The sequence below is a fragment of the Pelecanus crispus genome, chromosome 1, assembly GCF_030463565.1.
Source record: "Pelecanus crispus isolate bPelCri1 chromosome 1, bPelCri1.pri, whole genome shotgun sequence".
Classification (NCBI taxonomy): Eukaryota; Metazoa; Chordata; class Aves; order Pelecaniformes; family Pelecanidae; genus Pelecanus; species Pelecanus crispus.
This window is the reverse complement of record NC_134643.1, coordinates 127,128,882-127,147,382: the sequence shown is the minus strand read 5'-3', so window position 1 is coordinate 127,147,382 and position 18,501 is coordinate 127,128,882. Positions and strand designations below refer to the sequence as shown.

The 18,501-nt window shown below is 40.7% G+C and overlaps 1 protein-coding gene across 1 annotated transcript in view; it reads right to left on the bottom strand.

Moving 5' to 3' along the window:
* Positions 1–2,122: 2,122 nt before the first annotated feature.
* Positions 2,123–18,501, bottom strand: part of SLC37A1 (solute carrier family 37 member 1) — a 32,576-nt gene continuing 16,197 nt past the window's right edge. The window contains exons 10-19 of the mRNA XM_075714252.1: positions 18,286–18,369; positions 15,010–15,141; positions 11,637–11,727; positions 10,113–10,175; positions 8,323–8,408; positions 7,614–7,662; positions 6,709–6,782; positions 5,193–5,271; positions 4,523–4,620; positions 2,123–2,179 (exon numbers count right to left, since the gene is read on the bottom strand). Coding sequence (XP_075570367.1) covers positions 2,123–2,179; positions 4,523–4,620; positions 5,193–5,271; positions 6,709–6,782; positions 7,614–7,662; positions 8,323–8,408; positions 10,113–10,175; positions 11,637–11,727; positions 15,010–15,141; positions 18,286–18,369 — 813 coding nt within the window. The remainder of the gene's footprint in view (positions 2,180–4,522; positions 4,621–5,192; positions 5,272–6,708; positions 6,783–7,613; positions 7,663–8,322; positions 8,409–10,112; positions 10,176–11,636; positions 11,728–15,009; positions 15,142–18,285; positions 18,370–18,501) is intronic.

Here is an 18,501-nt window from a genome sequence, read left to right as displayed (position 1 = left end):
ATGAGACATTTCTCCATGTTTTGCAGGACTATTTTAGAGTGTGCTGTTTTGTTAATCGAGTGTAAAGACTACTGCATTGTTTCACAAAACTTAGAGCATAGTTCAGAACAAGACATATGCCTATAGCTTTAATAAATAGTTAAGAATGATACACAGTTTAAATTATCTAGCCTTCGTGATCTAAATATAAACACCTCATACAAAACCATTCATTTTTACTTTGTACATCTAAAAAAAAAAATCACAGAAACATCTGTTTTGCAAAGGAGATAGCTGTACAAAGAAATGATATGTTTTGAAGACATTAAACCATCTATTTGCTGGGTAATACTAGTTACTGAAATGTTCTCTTACAACCTACCACCTCGGTCATTTTTTTTTTTTTTTGATATTTTGGCTCCAAATCTGAAATTCAGAGCCACTTGAAATTAGCCACTTGAAAGAGATTTCTGGTTCTTAAGGCCCTGATCTGACAATGAATTCTACGTGCACACACCAGCACTGAATTTGGGGAGCACCCAGAGATCACTGTGGCAGCAGGCACTAAAGCAGCTAATCTGTTGAATCCTACAGTGCTAAAGTATGACAGCTCACAGTTCTCTGCCACCCCAAAGGAACAACCTCTCATTTCAACCCAGCCTAGAGGAGCAGCACAACAATTATGTGACGTTTGCACCACCAGTTTATAATGCCCTGAAAATCATTAGAGCCCCCCACTGGAAATTCTGACTCGTAATCTACTTTTTGTTGCTTAGGACTCCTTTTTGCACAATCCTAATTGAGGACTAACATCCATCCAGAGAGTCTGTGAAAACTGCTAACTGTGGTACACCACAACAGTAAATTCCATTTCATTACCTACCAAAAGGCTGGATACTGTCCTTGGGATTAGAAGCAGTACTGTAGTTAAAAACTAATAATATGGTGAGGTGGTTATTGTCTGAGCAGCTTCAAAATACTAATAGCAGTGCATCTTAATAATCAGCTGGTATTGTCCTCTATAAAGTGATACCCTTGATGTGCACAAGATGACATAAGGGATGCATGCTTTGCTCACTGACACTGGGACATTTCACCACTAGACTGTTATGATTTCAACTTCCTTCTGCTCTAGTTTTGAGTTGGTTTGGGAAAATACAGAGTTTGGCATTTTAATTAAAAACATCCTATCAAAAGAAATAAAAAGGCACTTGGTATTTCTCTTTGGCTCAGTTGAGGCGCACTGCTAAAACCTTCCCAAAGTTCCTGTCTCTTCATCTGATGAATAGTTGCCATCCTGAGGTACTTATTCATGTGCAAAAATAAGAGCTTCAGGGATTTACCAGTTGCATTTCTCAGATTGCTTCCAGTAAATGTGCAAAGTTCTTCACCAAATAGAATCTCTTAAATATAGAATAATGTATTCCATGAAGGTTGTTTTTCAGGGAAGAGCTCTGATCACTGATGCAGTCCTTATTCCAAATCTGGTCTCGTAGCTCAGTGTTCTTTAAACCTGGGAAAGAACAGCAGCCAGGCAGAATAAGTTGAGGTGTGAGGCATAACAGCCACTAAATTCAAAATGCAGGATCCACCCCGTCATGCATTTTTCTATTCTCTGTCCATTTTACTTCTCCAAAACTACAACCAAGGGGCTTAATTTAGATTTTTGCATGTGCAAGTATAACTCCATTGATTCAATGGATTTTTTTTTTTTTCTCTGAATTCAAAACAGTGTAAATTCAGAGTTACCCTTTCCTTTAGGGAGACCTTTTGGAAAAATTTACATTTGAAACTATTAGTAAACACAGAGCAAGCAATTGAGTAGCTTCTTATTCCCCACGTGCACACTCCAAGATGAAACCCAGGAAGATTACATATTTGGGAAAAACCAAACCAAGAGACCAAACAACCATGACAGAGGTAGGTTTTCAGATACTTTTCAAAATAAGATGTTCTAAAGAAAAACATTAATCATGATTTGAAAACATCAAAATGAGATTACTCTTTTCAAGCAAAATTAAAACGGACAGAAACGGACATACAGAAACCTTAAAACGTTCAGTCTACATCTAGGTATTATGGGACAAAGGCTTAGTAACATGTTTTTAAATTCTTATTAAAGAGCAACAGCCAGGCATAACACTTACAGGGTATGATCTGCATTACACTGAAGTTCCTTCTGAATAAGACGGAGTAAGAACTGTAAAAACAGTCACAGTATCTGTGTTAATATCTGTACAGATATAGAAATAAGCTAAGTTTCAGGCTAAGATGTTCACTGTTATTCGAAGAGTTCCCCATTTGAAACATTACCCTGTAATGCTGAGTTAAAAAGAATTGAAAAGATTTACAGATGCTCAGTGAATATTTGGAAGAGGAGTTTCCACAATGAATAGGCAAGAGGAAAACAATTTCCTTTTCGCAACCGAGAGATCAATTTCTTTGTAAAAATCAGAATGGCTTTCCGAAGTTACTTTATCAGCAGACGTGTAATGAAACCAGCAGAGGGAACCCAAGACTTCAAGAAAACATGGCAGATAGAAATTTTGGAGCATAAAAGTATTTTAGCTGCTATTCTGAAAAACAAGTCTGTGTGAAAAGCTTTAATCACACAATTAGTCAAGACGAATGAAGTCAGTCATGTTTACTTGCCTGTGCAGGATCAGGACTTTCAACTGCACTTTAAAAGGTGTACTAAGATAGTACCCAGGAAAGTGATTTTACAAATAAAATTTGATGATTCCCACACACAATAAAGACAGAATTAGAACTTCCAGGGTTCCTCGCTGTTACAGGTTTCCTTATCCTCAGAGTCTCACTGTTATAAATAGAAGTTTCTTCACTATTATACGTACTGGTGTTTTAAGAAGTCAAACCTAACATTTCAGAGGTATGGGAGTGGCCAAGAATAACAGAACTGAACACCATGTAAGAGGCTAAAGCCCCTCCAAACATCTTTGAAGCAATAACATTTGAACACAGGCATCTATATGCTGTACTGCAAGGAACAGGAAAAGCCGAAAAAGAGTTACAAAAACCAGGATTTATTACAACAGCACAGAGTCAACCCCCTCAAAAACAGAGCTTTAATGAAGGCATTTTAACTGATGCTGCAAAGAAATGTGGGATTTTTTCGTTTGGTTTTAATAAATAACTATAAAAGAAAAAAAGCAGAGCTTTAAATCTACTTGGGAAAACAATGACAGTCTTCCAAACCTCACTCTGCAGCATGGAATATCTAATACTGAAAACAGCACAAATCAGGATTTATAGACCTGCTGACTACCAGTGGCAACATACTTAAACTGTTAACCTACCTAATTTATTTACTTAATTTCCAGAGATTTCACCTCTTAAATGTGGAAAATTTTACTTTAAAATTTTGGGTTTAATTTGAATTTAGGAAAAAAAAAGACTCAATTGTAACTCAAAGCAAGATTTTCTGCTTTTCTTTTGTCAGGAAAAAGTGATCTGACACACTCAGTGTTAGCTCCCCTGCAGGAGCCCAGAGCTCTGTGCAATACCGTGCAGGCACAGGGCTTTGTCTGGGCACAGCCAATATGGAGGAAGGAGTATTTCTGAAGTGTTTCACAGTCACCCTGCCCTCTCATGACCACTTCCACCTAGGACTTCAAAAGCAGAGGATAAGCAGGTGACACTTCAAGAGAACAAAGCTGGTACAGAGGCCTGCCAAGGAAATCTGTGGCAAACGTAAAAAGGTAACCTACAGGCTAACCTACAGGCTAACCTACAGGTGGCTGCAGCAAGACTGATTTTAAAGGTACAGCAAGACTCACCTTGCCTCATTTCGTGTCATCTTTGGTCTTTAAAACCAAAGCAGGGCAAGTCAGAAGTGAAAAAAAAGAAAAAAAAAAACAAACCACAAAACAAAAAACCGACCCTTTTCAGATCTTCCTATCAATCATACAGGATCTCAGACAGGAGAAAAAAGGAAAATGGATGTGTTTTGTACCAAGCCACCATGTGTGTGTTGCACTCCTTTTCCCTCAACATCTGCTCCTGGTTACTGTCAAAAGTTAGGATGCCAGTTTTTCATCTAACCTAGTACTGCAGTTTTAGGGCCCATCTGGAGAATGTGATGTATTAACTTTCAACAGCTTCATTACCACGGTGCTTTTGGTGATATGGCAATGTAGCAAAACATTTGTTACCGCTTCGCTAAACCAGCTTTAAAGAAAACAGAAGTAATTCTTCCGTGGAAGTGGAAGTGGAATCTGAGGCATCTTCTAGGTCTATATATAAAGGTTTACTTACAATTATGCCTGCTGTAATCTGCTCAGCCAGCAATTAACAGATGTGTATTTGCTCAGGAACTGAAGTGCATCAGAACTAATCTGCACTTTTGATTTAAATTAGATGAGAATTTCAAAATGAGCAAATTTGTTCTTTAATTGAAAATTTCCTACACAACTGGAAGTTTCTTATAAGACGGAGTATTGAAATTGCAAAAGGAAAATTTGCATTTTAAGATAGTTTAGCACAAAGGAAATACACGACAACTAAATAGTTTTTTTAGACTTACTAGCAAGGCACATGCATCTGCCACCATGAGCATGTAGAACACGTTGTTCCAACCAGATGGGGAAATAAGACCAGCTAAAAGAGGCCCCAAAGCCGCACCTAAAATATAACATTGATATTGTCAGAATGATGCAACATAGATTTACTATGCTGAAAGATAGTTATTCTGAGTTAGAATACCAATTTCTCCACCTAGTTAACTCAGTATTACCTTATGTATTAAAAGGCCCCAGAAAGTGCAACACACTACTGGTACAGCTGCAAGCCAATGGGAAACCTAACACAGGGGAAGCTGGAAGACTAGAAGTTTGAGAAATGCCCGCCTTTGGCTCAAGAAAATGCCCATCCAGTATTAAGCTGAATCCTACTCAATTTTCCCTTCCACATACCAGTGCGGAGGGCATGAATAAAACATCCCTGATCTCAGAAACAGCCCAATGGCATCTAGTTTTGCTGTCTGTGCCCAGTATCAGTCTACCACCCTCTTCCTTCCTCCCTCCCTCAGGTGTGCGACCACTAGAGAGGTTTAAAGGCTGAGTTTGCTCTTCTTCCCATTTCCAAAGCTGTACCGAGCCCTGCCAAAATGTGAACTGGAGAGAGCCTAGTTTCTCAAAGATCCTTTGTTTTAACCTACCACAGCTAAGACAGACTACTTTACAGCTCTGGCTTACCTACAGATCCTGTTCCATCGATGATCGCTGTCACTGTGGACAAGGCTCTTGCATTCCCTTTCAGGCTTTTATGGGTACCCTAAAATGACAATGACTGCTTAGACCCATCCTAGGCTGAACTCCGAAGAAGTCCTTACAACATCATCTAGCTCACACCTCTTCCCATTAGATTTACATTGTGAAGATGCCTTAAATATCCTAGCTCAGACCCTTTTATCACTACTTAAAGCAGCCTTCTATCCTGTTGCCTACAGTGTTCTCCTTTATTACATCATGTTATTTAAACCATGGGAGCCCAGAAACTTTCTGTTCTGCACACTGTGGATTCAAGCAACAAGGACAGCACTCCAGTTTTGCATTATGCTGCAAGAAAAAAAAGAAATCACTGCTGTGACAGGAATACTACAGTACAAGAATTATGGATATATACTGAAATGCTAATTCAGAGAATTCTTAAGCCAAAAGCTTTCAGTCACAATTTTAGATGCCAGGTCCTCAGAATAAAACAACTGATAAGCGGAGTGACTGAGCAGAAAGACAGAAAAACTGAATCGTTCAGAGAACTGCTAAGAGAGACAGTCCTTTATCTCCAGTACAGTGAGGAGAATACAGTCAGGTAATCAGCGATTTACATATGCTTGTGTCAGATGTTTGATTGCTGACATCCTAGGAACTGGTTGGCAGTTTCAACCCTCTTCCCAAGGGCCAGGTAGAGATCTTGTGATGTCAGGCCCCACCTTCCAGCTAGCAGCCCCTTCAACAAGGCTAAGGAGAAAATGGGCAATACATGGTGGCCGCCTTTGTCTTGCCAAGACTTCCAGGCCAAGGATAGGACTCCAGAGGACATTTGGATATTTCTGTCCTGCTCCTTTTCCTATATTTAGAGCATTTGTTGTTAGAGGAGTTTTGCCTCTTGCTTGGTGCCTTAAGGAATGAGGACCTTTGAAAGCAACCTTCCAAAGCCTACCTAATGAAAGGTGCTAGGGTCAATGTTTTTATGCGTCATTTGTCACTGACCAACCTGATCCAGTTGGAAGTGCCGGCAACCAGAGTAACAGTACAAGAAATGGCAGAGAGTAGCATGGACAAAAGTAAGGGTAAGTGCCATGTATAGCTTTCCACACTGATGAGAATTAGGTCTCCAGCTCATCTCTCACACAGACACAGCCCCTCCCCTCATTAAAAGATGCAAAGTATAAAAAGGAAGACGGCACCTGTACAGAGACTTGACCTTGTATGCAACCTTCACATTCACTTTGGGCTGTCATCTACAAGATTTGGGCTGTCTTGTTAGTAGGCAAGAATAATTTAGAAGCCTCTCACAAGCATGACACTCATTCATACTAATACACAAACTCAAAAACAATCTCAATGGCTGAGTTCAGCACTGCCTATCCAGCTCCTTATCCCTTTACTTTGGGACAACGCAGCCCACTAATGACCCTGCCAGGAGTCAAAGGGCTCTCTCTGGAGGCCAAAGCTGCTACACTGGAAGCAGACAGGAAGCCAAACTCACCAAGTCAGCAGAGACAGCAGTGGTGATCAGCGCATAAGGGCCATTCACCAGGGCACCACTGATAAGCAGCATCACTGTTTCAAGTGGGACAAAAATGGAGAATGTGAGTTGCCTGAATGACTGTTAGCCATAGCAAGAGGAAACATCATAGCCTGTGGTTCTCAAATGGTTTAATCCTTCCTGGGCTTCCCTGGCTCCCTTGCAGAATTGGGAAAGGAAGAAAAGCAACGTATATTTGTACGTCCCTGCAATGCTTACTCCATGATGTGAATTCTCAAACGTAAGAGGAGATGGGGCTGAGTCAAAAGGCACTTCCCAGGGCCTTTACTGATCCTGGTAGGTCAGAGAAAGGGAAAAGTCTGACCAAATTGACCCTAAGAGCAGGGGATGCTCACAGGGACCCACCCATAAGCCCCTTCTCTGCTTGTACAACACCAAGCACCAGAGTGCCCTAAAACTTAACAAGGCCTTTAGGTAGATGAGACACTACTGTCAGCACTTGTGCTTCAACTTCTGTTTTGAGGTAACAGATAGAAAGACACAAGTTAATTCAGGCTAAACAAGTAAAGTTAATGTTGCTGTCAGAAGTACTACAAGTAGTCTTTAAACACCTCTGACATTGGGCATAGAGAATATAATAAAGCCTGGGCTGACACAACAAGCTCCAGAAAGAGGACTAATGATAGTAACTAAATCACTGCTCTCAGGCCACTCCTTCCTTACTTCCTAGCCCCCTTCCTTATCCCACAAAAAGCCTGCAAGACAAAGTCTAGGGAATTTGATTCCATACTTCCTCCTCTCAGGGAAAAAATAATATAAAAAGAAAAAAAGAGGAAAGAGCATCAAAGGATCATAAATGAAAAGGTCACATAAAGCCAGGCAGAAAATAACTTAAAAATACTCACCTACAGTAGCCTCAAGGCCCATTTTACTGACTGCAGAGAACATGTACAACTGTAAAGACAAAAAACCAAACATGTTGAATACCAACGTATGTGCTCATCTTAGGTTCCCCATTTTCCCATGCTAACTAAAGAATATCTTAGTTGGGATTATGTGACAGCTAGTTCTAGCATCCAGGGTTTTACTAAACCCTTTTAGACCACAGCAGGATGGTTGGTTGATTAGACAGAGGAGGGAGATGCGGGATGTGCTCCAATTCCTCAATATGTCCTTTCAGAAGAAAGGGCTGTGTTACGAGACCACTCAATTTTAAACTCTCAAATTGCCAGCTTCAACACAGCACAGAATACTCTTCACAAAAGAATCAAAACTTAAAGAAAAAAATGCACCTCATATATACAACTGCTAGTTTACCAACAGTTACAGCACAGAAATTTTAGCCTTTGAGCAGCTAAAATTCTGGCCAGAACAGACACCTAACAGTGATAAAAGTTCCACGTAGTCCTATAACAAGCAATGTGCTAGACTTGTTTGCTTGTTTAGAGAAGGCAGCCCCAATGTCTGTACTTGCTCACATGCTCAACTTTTCATGCCAGCTTTTAACCTGGCTTGAACATTTTATCTCCAAGTTAGAAGATGCTGTTTGCAGAACTTCCTAAGGAATGCTGTCAAAGTCTCAGCCACAGCTGTAAGAGAGGGGCAAACTCTTACTGTGGGTGCTGCAAGCAATAACATCATTCCGCAGGTTGATGCTCTCTTCTCCATCCTGTCTGAAATAAGGCCTGCCAAAATTCCACCTGAAAGAAGAGATAGGTGTGTGAGGAAAACATTCTGTGCATGTTTTACACAGAAGACATCAGTTACATTTAATGAAACCCAACCCAGATTAAAACAATAGGATATGACTTTTAATGTACGTTTATACACAGCAGCACAGAGCATGAGACTGACAACATAATTTGCACTTAGCAATATCCTTATTAACCCAACCGGTTTTGACTTGGAAGATAACAGAAGCAGACAGTTGCTCTTCCTCATTGTTTATGCCAACCAAATACCCAAGATGATGGGATGGGGCCAGAAAAAAAATTTAGATATCATTGTTCTGCTGCTTTTGAATGCAAAAAGCCTTTTTACCAGGTGCCACGAGGCCCCACTGCTGGCACTCTGGAATCCAGCTGTGCCCAGCTACTCACTGGTCTCGACTCCTCACATGTAACAATAAACTTGGCTCTCGAGTGCTCTGTCCATGCCACACTGCAACTGGGGGAAATGAGCTATTCTAGACCTTGCGACAAACAAAATACTGTTTTTTCTCTCCAGGCAGTCACTCCAGGCTCTTTATTGTTCCCTACTTCTTGTGTTTGACAATCACCATACAGAGAAGTACTAATGAGAGCATGTGGCAGGAGGGGCCTGGAAGGCCTGAGGGAAAAAGCTGCCAAAATGATATAAAGGGAACTTGGTATGGGGAGAAGAAAAGGAAGTTCTCTGGATTCTCCAGATTCCTAAATATCACTGGGCCTGCCTCTCCCTTCTCAGCTGCCCATCTCCAAAGTGCTCACTTGAATTTAAATGTAAATGCCAAAGGTCTAAGCAGCACACAGCACCTTGTTAAGATTGTATTCACAGTGGAATAAGATGCTGCTGAAAAAAGTCACCCACATCTCTAAGGTACTACTAACCCTGGCTTCCAGCTATCTGGGGTGAAATAAGCAATGAGAAATGGCAAAAGTCATATCCAGCACAAGACTGGAACAGTAACTGCAACACACCTTGACACCTGCATCTTGAACTACCAGAGTCTACATAGCTCTTGATCCAATGAAACTTCTCCAGCATAAGCATAATTTTCCAATAGACTGATACAGGGCTTATTTCCATAAGGGAACTGGGGGAAGCAGAAGGGGACAGCAGGTCACACAAATCAGCTGGGCATCAAGACGATGAGGCTTGTTTTATTGTGAGCTATACTGTCTGCACTGGCATAAAGATTTAATTATGCAGTGGTCACCTCACAAATTACAAAGGAATAGTCTCATCCTTACTATTATTACAATCTCCCAATTTTATCACATACAGTTATATGAGGCATCAAGAAAAAATCCAGAACACCTGTGGCCATTCGCCTCTGTGCCCACAAAAAATACACAACTGTACAAGCTGGGATAGTTCTGTTATGTTAGAGCGACAGAAGGAAGATACTTTGACAGGTGGTGTGACCAAGACTCATGGGCCAGAGCTGATGGAGCTAAAAGATTACATAATATTTGGTGCTTACAATTGTACTGGACAATCTCATTGGCTCTGTGAGGTGTTCAATTTAAAGATATTTTGCTAGGCTTTCAAGAACCAACCCAGCTCTCAACTTAGTAACTTTACTGCCACTCTTCTTCAGTGGACATAAGGCACAAGGACTAATAATACATGTAAACTGTGCATACCACAGCTTTTCCTAAACTGGTCTGACTAAGGATGAAATATTAATATATAAAACTTACCAAAGATTCCACCCACATCAAACAGTGTAGAAAGGTCCCCAGCTCTTTTGGCGTCAAGATGTTCTAGTGACAGAAAAAGCATTTGTCTCGTTTCCAGACTACAAAATGCAGAAATCTCAGCACAGTCTTGTCATGCTAGGATAAAGGCATCTTACAGCAGTATTGTTTGTTCATAGGAATAAGCTACCATAAGGTGTCATTGTGTATGACAAATAAGACCATATCATAACTGGGTATTCAGGGATACCTTGTGAATGCAATTACACTCATGGCAGGACATTGTACCACTTTAACTATGGATACAGTCCAGGCAATAGGCCTGTTGATTGTTAAAGTCTGGACTAACAATATTCCCATTTATGAATAGCCATAGATTCATAAACAGTTAATAAAATACTCATGAGGCTCTTTGCTCTGAAAGCACAGTTAGCTTACATTTGGATCACTTATAGAGCCTCATCCTGGAGGTCTCCATCACGTGACCAGTGATATTCATCATTAAATTACGTCTGACAACCTGCTTGGCACAACATGCACTGTGCAGTTTATGGGGAGTGTGAAGAGACAAGTGATTTCGTTAACTCTGCTGGTTGCCATGGGCAGTGAAGACCACTGTTTGCACATACTTACATTTAGTCTAATGTAGTTACTGATATGCTATGGGGTCAGATTTCCAAAAGCACATCAGAAAGTTGGGAAACTCAGTCCTATTGTGTTAAGTGTGAAGTTTCAAAAGGAGCTGCATTTCTAAACCCCTTTGGTATTTTTTTTTAAAGTCTCCGAAATACATTTGAAAGAGCAAACAGTGGTGTCAGTGGCACTACCATAACCTCACCAACATCTGCCACAGCACAGATGGCAGTACTGTGGTAAATATCATTAACCTTCCTATGAAAAGCCCCCTGCTTTCAAGGTACCCAGGTACTACAGGAGAACTGGTTATTTGGAGTCCACACATGACAGCCTTTAGCTATAGGATTTGCAGCTCTGTGTGTTTTCATAGGGTGTTCAACCTGTCTGTCTCTGCTGGTTGTTACTGCCACACTTGTCCAGCACAGCTTTTTTGTTAGCCGAGGGTTTAAAGGTCACATCATGACTTTCTCTGGCTAGGGAGAAATGCGTTCTCTGCACTCTACAGCACAAACAAAAAAGCAGTACTGAACAGATAAAGAAGCTCATTTAGATTTTTTGTACATGCTATAATAAGGCACTTGAATCACGTAAAAACATTATTAGAAAGTAAACCTTTTTGGCTGGTTTACAAGAGTCAAAGACATGGCATTTATGCTCAGAATTTTTGAAGATAAGCCAGATTCTTTTTTTGTTTGTTTTGAAAGTGCCCTCTCGTAATACTGAATTCATAAAACTGAGAAATATGTTAGTTGGTGACTTACAACCCTCCTGCTACTGTAGCAAAGATAGCCTATTTCAGAGGAAGTAATGTTTATTTTCTTAGTTATTTCAAGCTCATATTTCCAGACACTTTGGAGTCACAATTCTATATCCCCTTACTGTGACACTTACCTACGTTTGTGATATAGAGAGGAAGCCAGAAGAGGAAAGTATAGCTCACCAGCTTTGCAAACAGAAGACAAAGGGAGAACTCTATGACTCCCTGAGAGAAAAAAGAAAATAGGAAGTTAGTATCTTGACAGAGGCTGCTGTTTGCTTTCAAAGACCATTATGGAAATGGTTTCTAAGAAACATTTAGGTTTTTCTTTTTCTCTCAAAAATTGCCAAGAAGCATTCTTCCCCAGAGAGCACAAAGCTTACAATCAGAGCAGACTGTGGTATTTTACTTACATGTTTTCTCTTCTCTTAATTGTACTGAATTGACTGAAGATAGAACACTAAAATGAACAGGAAGGATTTGATACTGTTTGGGATACCTGCATCACTTATTTTCCTCATGTAAAGAGTTTTTATATAGCATTATAGCAGGTTTGGAGTGTTGGCGTGTTTTTGTGTTCTTTAGGCCCTTCCTTCAGATGGGTCTAAGATTTCTCCCTTATTGTTTAACTCTTTACAAAAAGCCAGTTAACCAGTATGACACAGATCAAATCAGGATGTGGTAAAAGCACACTACAGACAGGGCATATGCCTATTTAAAATTCTAATTTGTTCCATCCTCTTTCCTGCTGGGTACATGAGAAGTATACTTACTGCACAGAGCTGCAACTAAACTGCCACATTAACCTATCATCATTCCCCTCACCATCTGATATCTTTTGTCCTTACATCCCTGATACAGAGTACTGCAGTTATCTGCATGGACAACACACATACACAACTGGCTCTACTTCACACACAGCTGTGACCCTTCCCAACAACAGGCAGGAAAAATACCTCACTTACAGAGATTCCAGCTGGCAGCAGGAGCAATTTTTCTACCCATTACTTCCACTTGCCACAGGAAAACCAGTTGAGACAAAGGATTAGACTAGACAGGATGAGAAGATGCAGGAATACAGTGGTTGGGTGCTGGGGATTTCCTTCCCTACCTTTACACCTGGTTCAAATCAATTTGTATATAATTCTACTTGTGCAATCTACTGAAGCTGCTAGGCTTCAAGCTGAGAGGACAATCAAGGATGATAGTCCCTGTCCTAAAGGAAACTTCCTTTCCTTTTACCAGCAGTCCGAATGTTTGGGCTGTCTGAAACTTCTCAATATAAGCCACACAAGAGGTTTTAAAATTAAAGCTTTTATAAACAATGTTGAGGAGTGTAAAAGGCAAGCCATGGAAAGAAGTTCTGATGCAGAGAAGCACTTATAGACTCAGCCTGCCATTCCATCCTTAATAACCATATGTCATTAACTAAAAGCAGTAAACTTTTAGAATAGGCTTCAGAATAAAATAGACTATTTTAGTTGAAAGGGACCTACAACCATCATCTAGTTCAACTGCCTGGCCACTTCAGGGCTGACCAAAAGTTAAAGCATGTTATTAAGGGCATTGTCCAAATATCTCCAAGACTGACAGGCTTGGGGCATCGACCACCTCTCTAGGAAGCCTGTTCCAGTGTTTGACCACCCTCTCAGTAAAGAAATGCTTCCTAATGTCCAGTCTAAACCTCCCCGGCGCAGCTTTGAACTGTTCCCTTGCGTCCTATCACTGGATAGTGGGGAGAAGACCTCAGCACCTCCCTCTCCACTTCCCCACCTCAGGAAACTGTAGAGAGTAATGAGGTCACCCCTCAGCCTTGCTTTTCTCCAAACTAGACAAGCCCAAAGTCCTTAGCCGCTCCTCAGAGGACATGCCTTCTGGCCCTTCCACCAGCTTTGTTGGCCTCCTCTGGATACATTCAAGGACCTTCACATCCTTCTTAAATGGTGGGGCCCAGAACTGCACACAGTACTCCAGGTGAGGCCGCACCAATGCTGAATACAGCAGGATAATCACCTCTTTTGACCAGCTGGTTGGCTGGTTATGCTGTGTTTGATGCACCCCAGGATGCAGTTTGCCCTTGTGGATGCCAGGGCACGCTGCTGACTCACATTGAGCCTGCTGTCAGCCAGCACCCCCAGATCCCTTTCTGCAGGGCTGCCCTCCAGCCTCTCCTCTCCTGATTTATACCTGTGCCCAGTGTTACTCTGTCCTAGGTGCAGAATCTGGCATTTTGACTTTGTAAACTTCATCCCATTACTCATTGCCCAATGCTCCAATCTGTCTAGATCCCTCTGCAAGGCCTCTTGTCCCTCAAGAGAGTCAACAGCACCTCCCAGTTTGGTATCATTGGCAAACTTGCTGCTGGTGCATTCAACTCCTGCATCCACATCATTGATAAATATATTGAACGGCACTGGCCCTAGGATTGAACCCTGAGGAACACCGCTGGTGACCGGTCACCAGCCAGGTGTAGCCCCATTCACTACAACCCTTTGAGCTCTGCCCTTCAGCCAGTTCTTCATCCAGAGCATCGTGAACCCGCTCATCCCACAGTTGGACAACTTGTCCAGAAGGATGCTGTGAGGGACAGCATCAAAAGCCTTACTAAAATCCAGAAAAACTACACCCACCGCCTTCCCTTCATCCACTAGGTGGGTGACCTTATCATAGGATATCAAATTAGTTAAAAGGGGCTTTCCCTTTGTGATCCCCTGTTGACTGTGCTGATGATTGCATTATTCTTTAAATGCCTTTCAGTAGTACCCAGTATAATCTTCTCTGTAACTTTTCCAGGAACTGAGGGTAGACTAACAGGTCTGTAGTTCCCTGGGCCTTCCTTCATGCCCTTTTTGTAGATTGGAACAACACTGGCCAGCTTCCACTCAGCAGGGACCTCCCCAGATTCCCAAGACCTTCGGTAGATGATTGAGAGGTAGCCAGCTGTTGATATCCGCTAGCTCCTTCAGTACTCTGGGATGAATCCCATCAGGCCGCATGGACTTGTGAACATTCAGCTGACACAGCTGATCCCTCACAATTTCAGTGTCCACAAATGGAAAGTCACTGTTCCCACACTCATAGTCCTCCAACGCAGGGGACCAGGGAGCCCAAGGTCTATCAATATTATTAAAGACTGAGGCAAAAAACACATTTCACACTACAGGCTGCTCTAGTATTAGTTATAATGAGGTGGAAAGAAAAAGCAGTTTATACAGGTACTGGAACCTAGATGCTTGCAGTTTCTAAGATGCAGCCAATGAGCTTATGCCATCTGCTTACTGGGGAAGAGAGTACTCTCGTATCTATCTTCAATCCTCTTCTGAGAGAGGCACGCCTTGTCTTGTGTACCAGAATCTGCCTTAGCCTATATACACCAGAGTTGCCAATCAAAGCTTGTGATGCAAAGTTAATGTCATCTACTGCTCCATCTAGAACTTCATGGAAATATGAATTCTGAGGCAAAACTTAATTCTTAGAGGAACAGGCAAGAATAGCACATGTACTCACAGGTATTTGCAAGGCCCCAAGGAAGCTGATAGCTGATGTCCCATGTCTACCTTCCCCAGTGACCACAGTGCTGCAGTTCAGTGACACACTGCCATTTTCACAGTCAGTAAGTAAATGCTGCATCTCTGGATCCTGCAATTTCGCCCAGCAACACCACACGAAAAAGAAAGGAAGAATGCATCAAAACACATATCAAGGAACCAAGTAATTCCAAAATAATTAAAAAAAAAGTATCTATTTTATCACAGAAAGTTACAGCTTTTAAAAAATCTCTTGATTCGGATATACCGAGTATAGAAAGTATATACAGAGTATCAGGTGAAACAAACCTGGTTGTTTATGTCTGAGCGCATACACTCCATTACAGAATCAAGTTTCTGTTCTATTGTGGAACAATTTCAAGTTGCAAAAAACACATATTAGAGTACAATTCAATGGAATAAAACAATTTCCAGTCTTCCCTTACCCCACTACATAAGCGTGGTCTAATTAAAACTGACAATCTACTGAGTACTACAACACACTTCTGTATAAAAGCATGTATTATCTTCTTTCTGTACAAATACTAAGCCCATTTCTCAGACTCTGTAACATCACCTTATTCACCGATTTAAACACAGGCCATCTTTCCAATTGAATTCTGGATACTGAGTCCTTTATGTTAAGCAATCACTTATTTTTTCACATCTGTTTCATTTGACCATTGCAATCCACAAATTATAAAAGCCTGAAGTTTACCAATATTACCTAAGTTGTGAATTCTGAGTTCTTTTCTAGCCCTAGGAAGGGCTTTAATAATTCTACTGGCTGCTCAGAATACTTGTGGAGTAAGTTATCACTCAACAAGAACAAGCCATCCCAGTCTAGCCATGAGGATATTTTGTTATCCGGGAACCGTCCGGGCACCTGAGCCCAGATACTTAGCATAATTTTAGAAGCTACCATGCAGCATCCAAAATATTTGCACAGGATTGGTAGATAGGATCCAGGATTTACAGAAGACCCTGTACCCTGATGAAGCAATAACTAGAAGATAAGAAAAACATCTAGGGACTTCTGACACGGCACTGTAAACCTATGCTATGGCACATGAGTCACTCCATCATTATTGTAAATATTTATCTTCTGAATTACTGGAGCAGCTTCAAAACTTGAACTCAAAATTTTAACAGTAGCAATTCTAAACACCAGCTATTAACACTAAAAAAAAGAAAGGGGGGCGGGGGGGAGGGAGAGGGGAGAGAAAAAAAAAAAAAAAGGGAGAAGGGAAAAACAAGGCTTAAACAGTGAAGCTCCCCACTGGATTCAACGGAAGACACGTCTAGCTAGTGTCTTAAGTGAATCTCTCTTGCACAATTTGCACAGCAACCCTAACCAGGATTGTCTGAGGTAATGCTGCTTGTTTCTCAGACAGGTAGCTCCATGCCTATTTAAGAAGAGAGAATTAAATATTGAAGTGACCAAAGTCCAAATAACTTATTTAGCAACTCATGCTGGAAACTTCTATTGACAGTATGGGATTTTTATACTGCACGTAGCTAAATGATAAATAAAACCAGCAGTTTGTGCTTGGCAGAGATAACATTGTTCAGCTTTGCCAGCCTGTCAGAGTGTGATTAGGCATATGGCAGACTCTTGATCTCTGGGGAAGGATTCATTATCCCTCGATTTTGTGTAATTTTTAAGAGGCCAACCTGATGTAAGTGGTAATGAACACACAGAGGTATTCAGGTCATGCAGCCAGAACTACATTCTGCTTTCAATCACTGCATATCCTGAATATTTGCTTTCTTTTTACAGTAATCGAAGAGGTCAATGAAAAATCAGTAAAAGCTGCCATTCCTCCGTGCTTGGAGAAGACCAGCTCATAAATGCAAAACATCTGTTGTTTGTACAGGCACAAAAGCTGACTGCGATAATCAGCTCAGCATAACTGTAACACAACCACTGTAAAAAGGAAAGATGCTCAAGTCCGCTTTGACAGGAAAAAGATTATCTTGTCACTGGCAGAAAATCATGGGGGTCCCAAAAAGTGACAAACAAGGATTTTATTTTTTTTTTAATTTCTTTTTAAAGCCTTGTTAGGACTCCACACTACAAACACATAACCCAGCTGGCAGGGTGCAGAGTTAAAAAAAAAAAAAAAAAAAAAAGAATATTGACAGGATTGCCAGCAAGTGCCCTCATGCTTTGTTGTCCGTGTGGGGGCGCGACTTCCTTGCCCACTTGCTATGCAGACTCTTCGCAGGCTGACAGCGAGGGTGCCAATTAGAGTTACTAGCAGAGTTAAAAGAGAAATATTTGTCTACTAATTTGCCGACTGTATTTTAATTGTCTTCATGACTTGTCTAAAGATACCTACTGATATTTTTACATCTTCTCCCCTTATCTTCCAGCTGGTTGTGAAATAATATTGAGAAATGGTTTCCAGGCTGGAGACTATTCTTGGGCAGCTCAAAATGAACATGAATAAACTCAGTACAGAGGGTGTTTAAGCTGGACTAATAAAAAATTATGAGCAAAGTGTTTCCTTAACAAAAATTTCAAAACCTTTTCATCGACACTGATTATTATACCTTGTGAATGCTGATTATTATTCTATGGGCAAAGGATGAAAAGAACAGGAAGTTTCTACTTTCCTGTAAAAGTCTGAAAGAAGTTAAAAGAGTTATCCTCTCAGGATATCATGTGCCAAGCGTACTGAATACAAATGCAAAATTTTAAATGGAAATTTTCAGTTAACGTCCATCACTAGATAAAATGTCTTTTTGCCCACAAATGGGCAAATCCAGAATTCGGTTTCCAGTGAGAATTACCAGCACTTACGGTTACAAGTTTTAAGCAGGATTTCTGTGAATAATTGCTCACATTTAGAACTCTCTGTCATCATGTATGACCTTGCAAATGCATACATCTATAACATTAAAAAGGGAGAGAAGTGAGACTGCAAGGAGGGGACAAACACAGTAAGTAGTTTAAAGATTTAAAATGGGCTATCTTTAAAATATTTTGCAGTGCATTACTTTTGCTGGAATTGTATGAAGGTCACAAGTCCAACTGAGTAAGCATGCAACCTTTTCAGCTTGGTTTGGAGTATTTATGTTAGATAACACCTAATTCCCTCGTCTGTAGTTACATTTGTGTATGAAGATGGAAGTAGATTTCAGCGTAATAAAAGGAAAAGCAATCTTCATCAATATTAAATCTACTATAAATATTTCATGTGAGCTTTAGGAAGTCTTCTATACTGTTTTGCAACAATATGTTATATTTTACCTGAGGTTTGCTGGTTTCCTTAGCATTTAAGGTTGTCATCTGGACTCTGAATCGAGATGCACCATTCAGGAAGGTTTTAGAACTCTGAAAAAAAAAAAAAAACGAAACAAAAAATCCCCCATATTTTTGTTGCTTGTTTTTTGAAGGACTACATTAGTGTTAATCATTTCTCTGCAACAAAAGTCTTTGTGCATTTTAACGTAAACAGAACCCCAA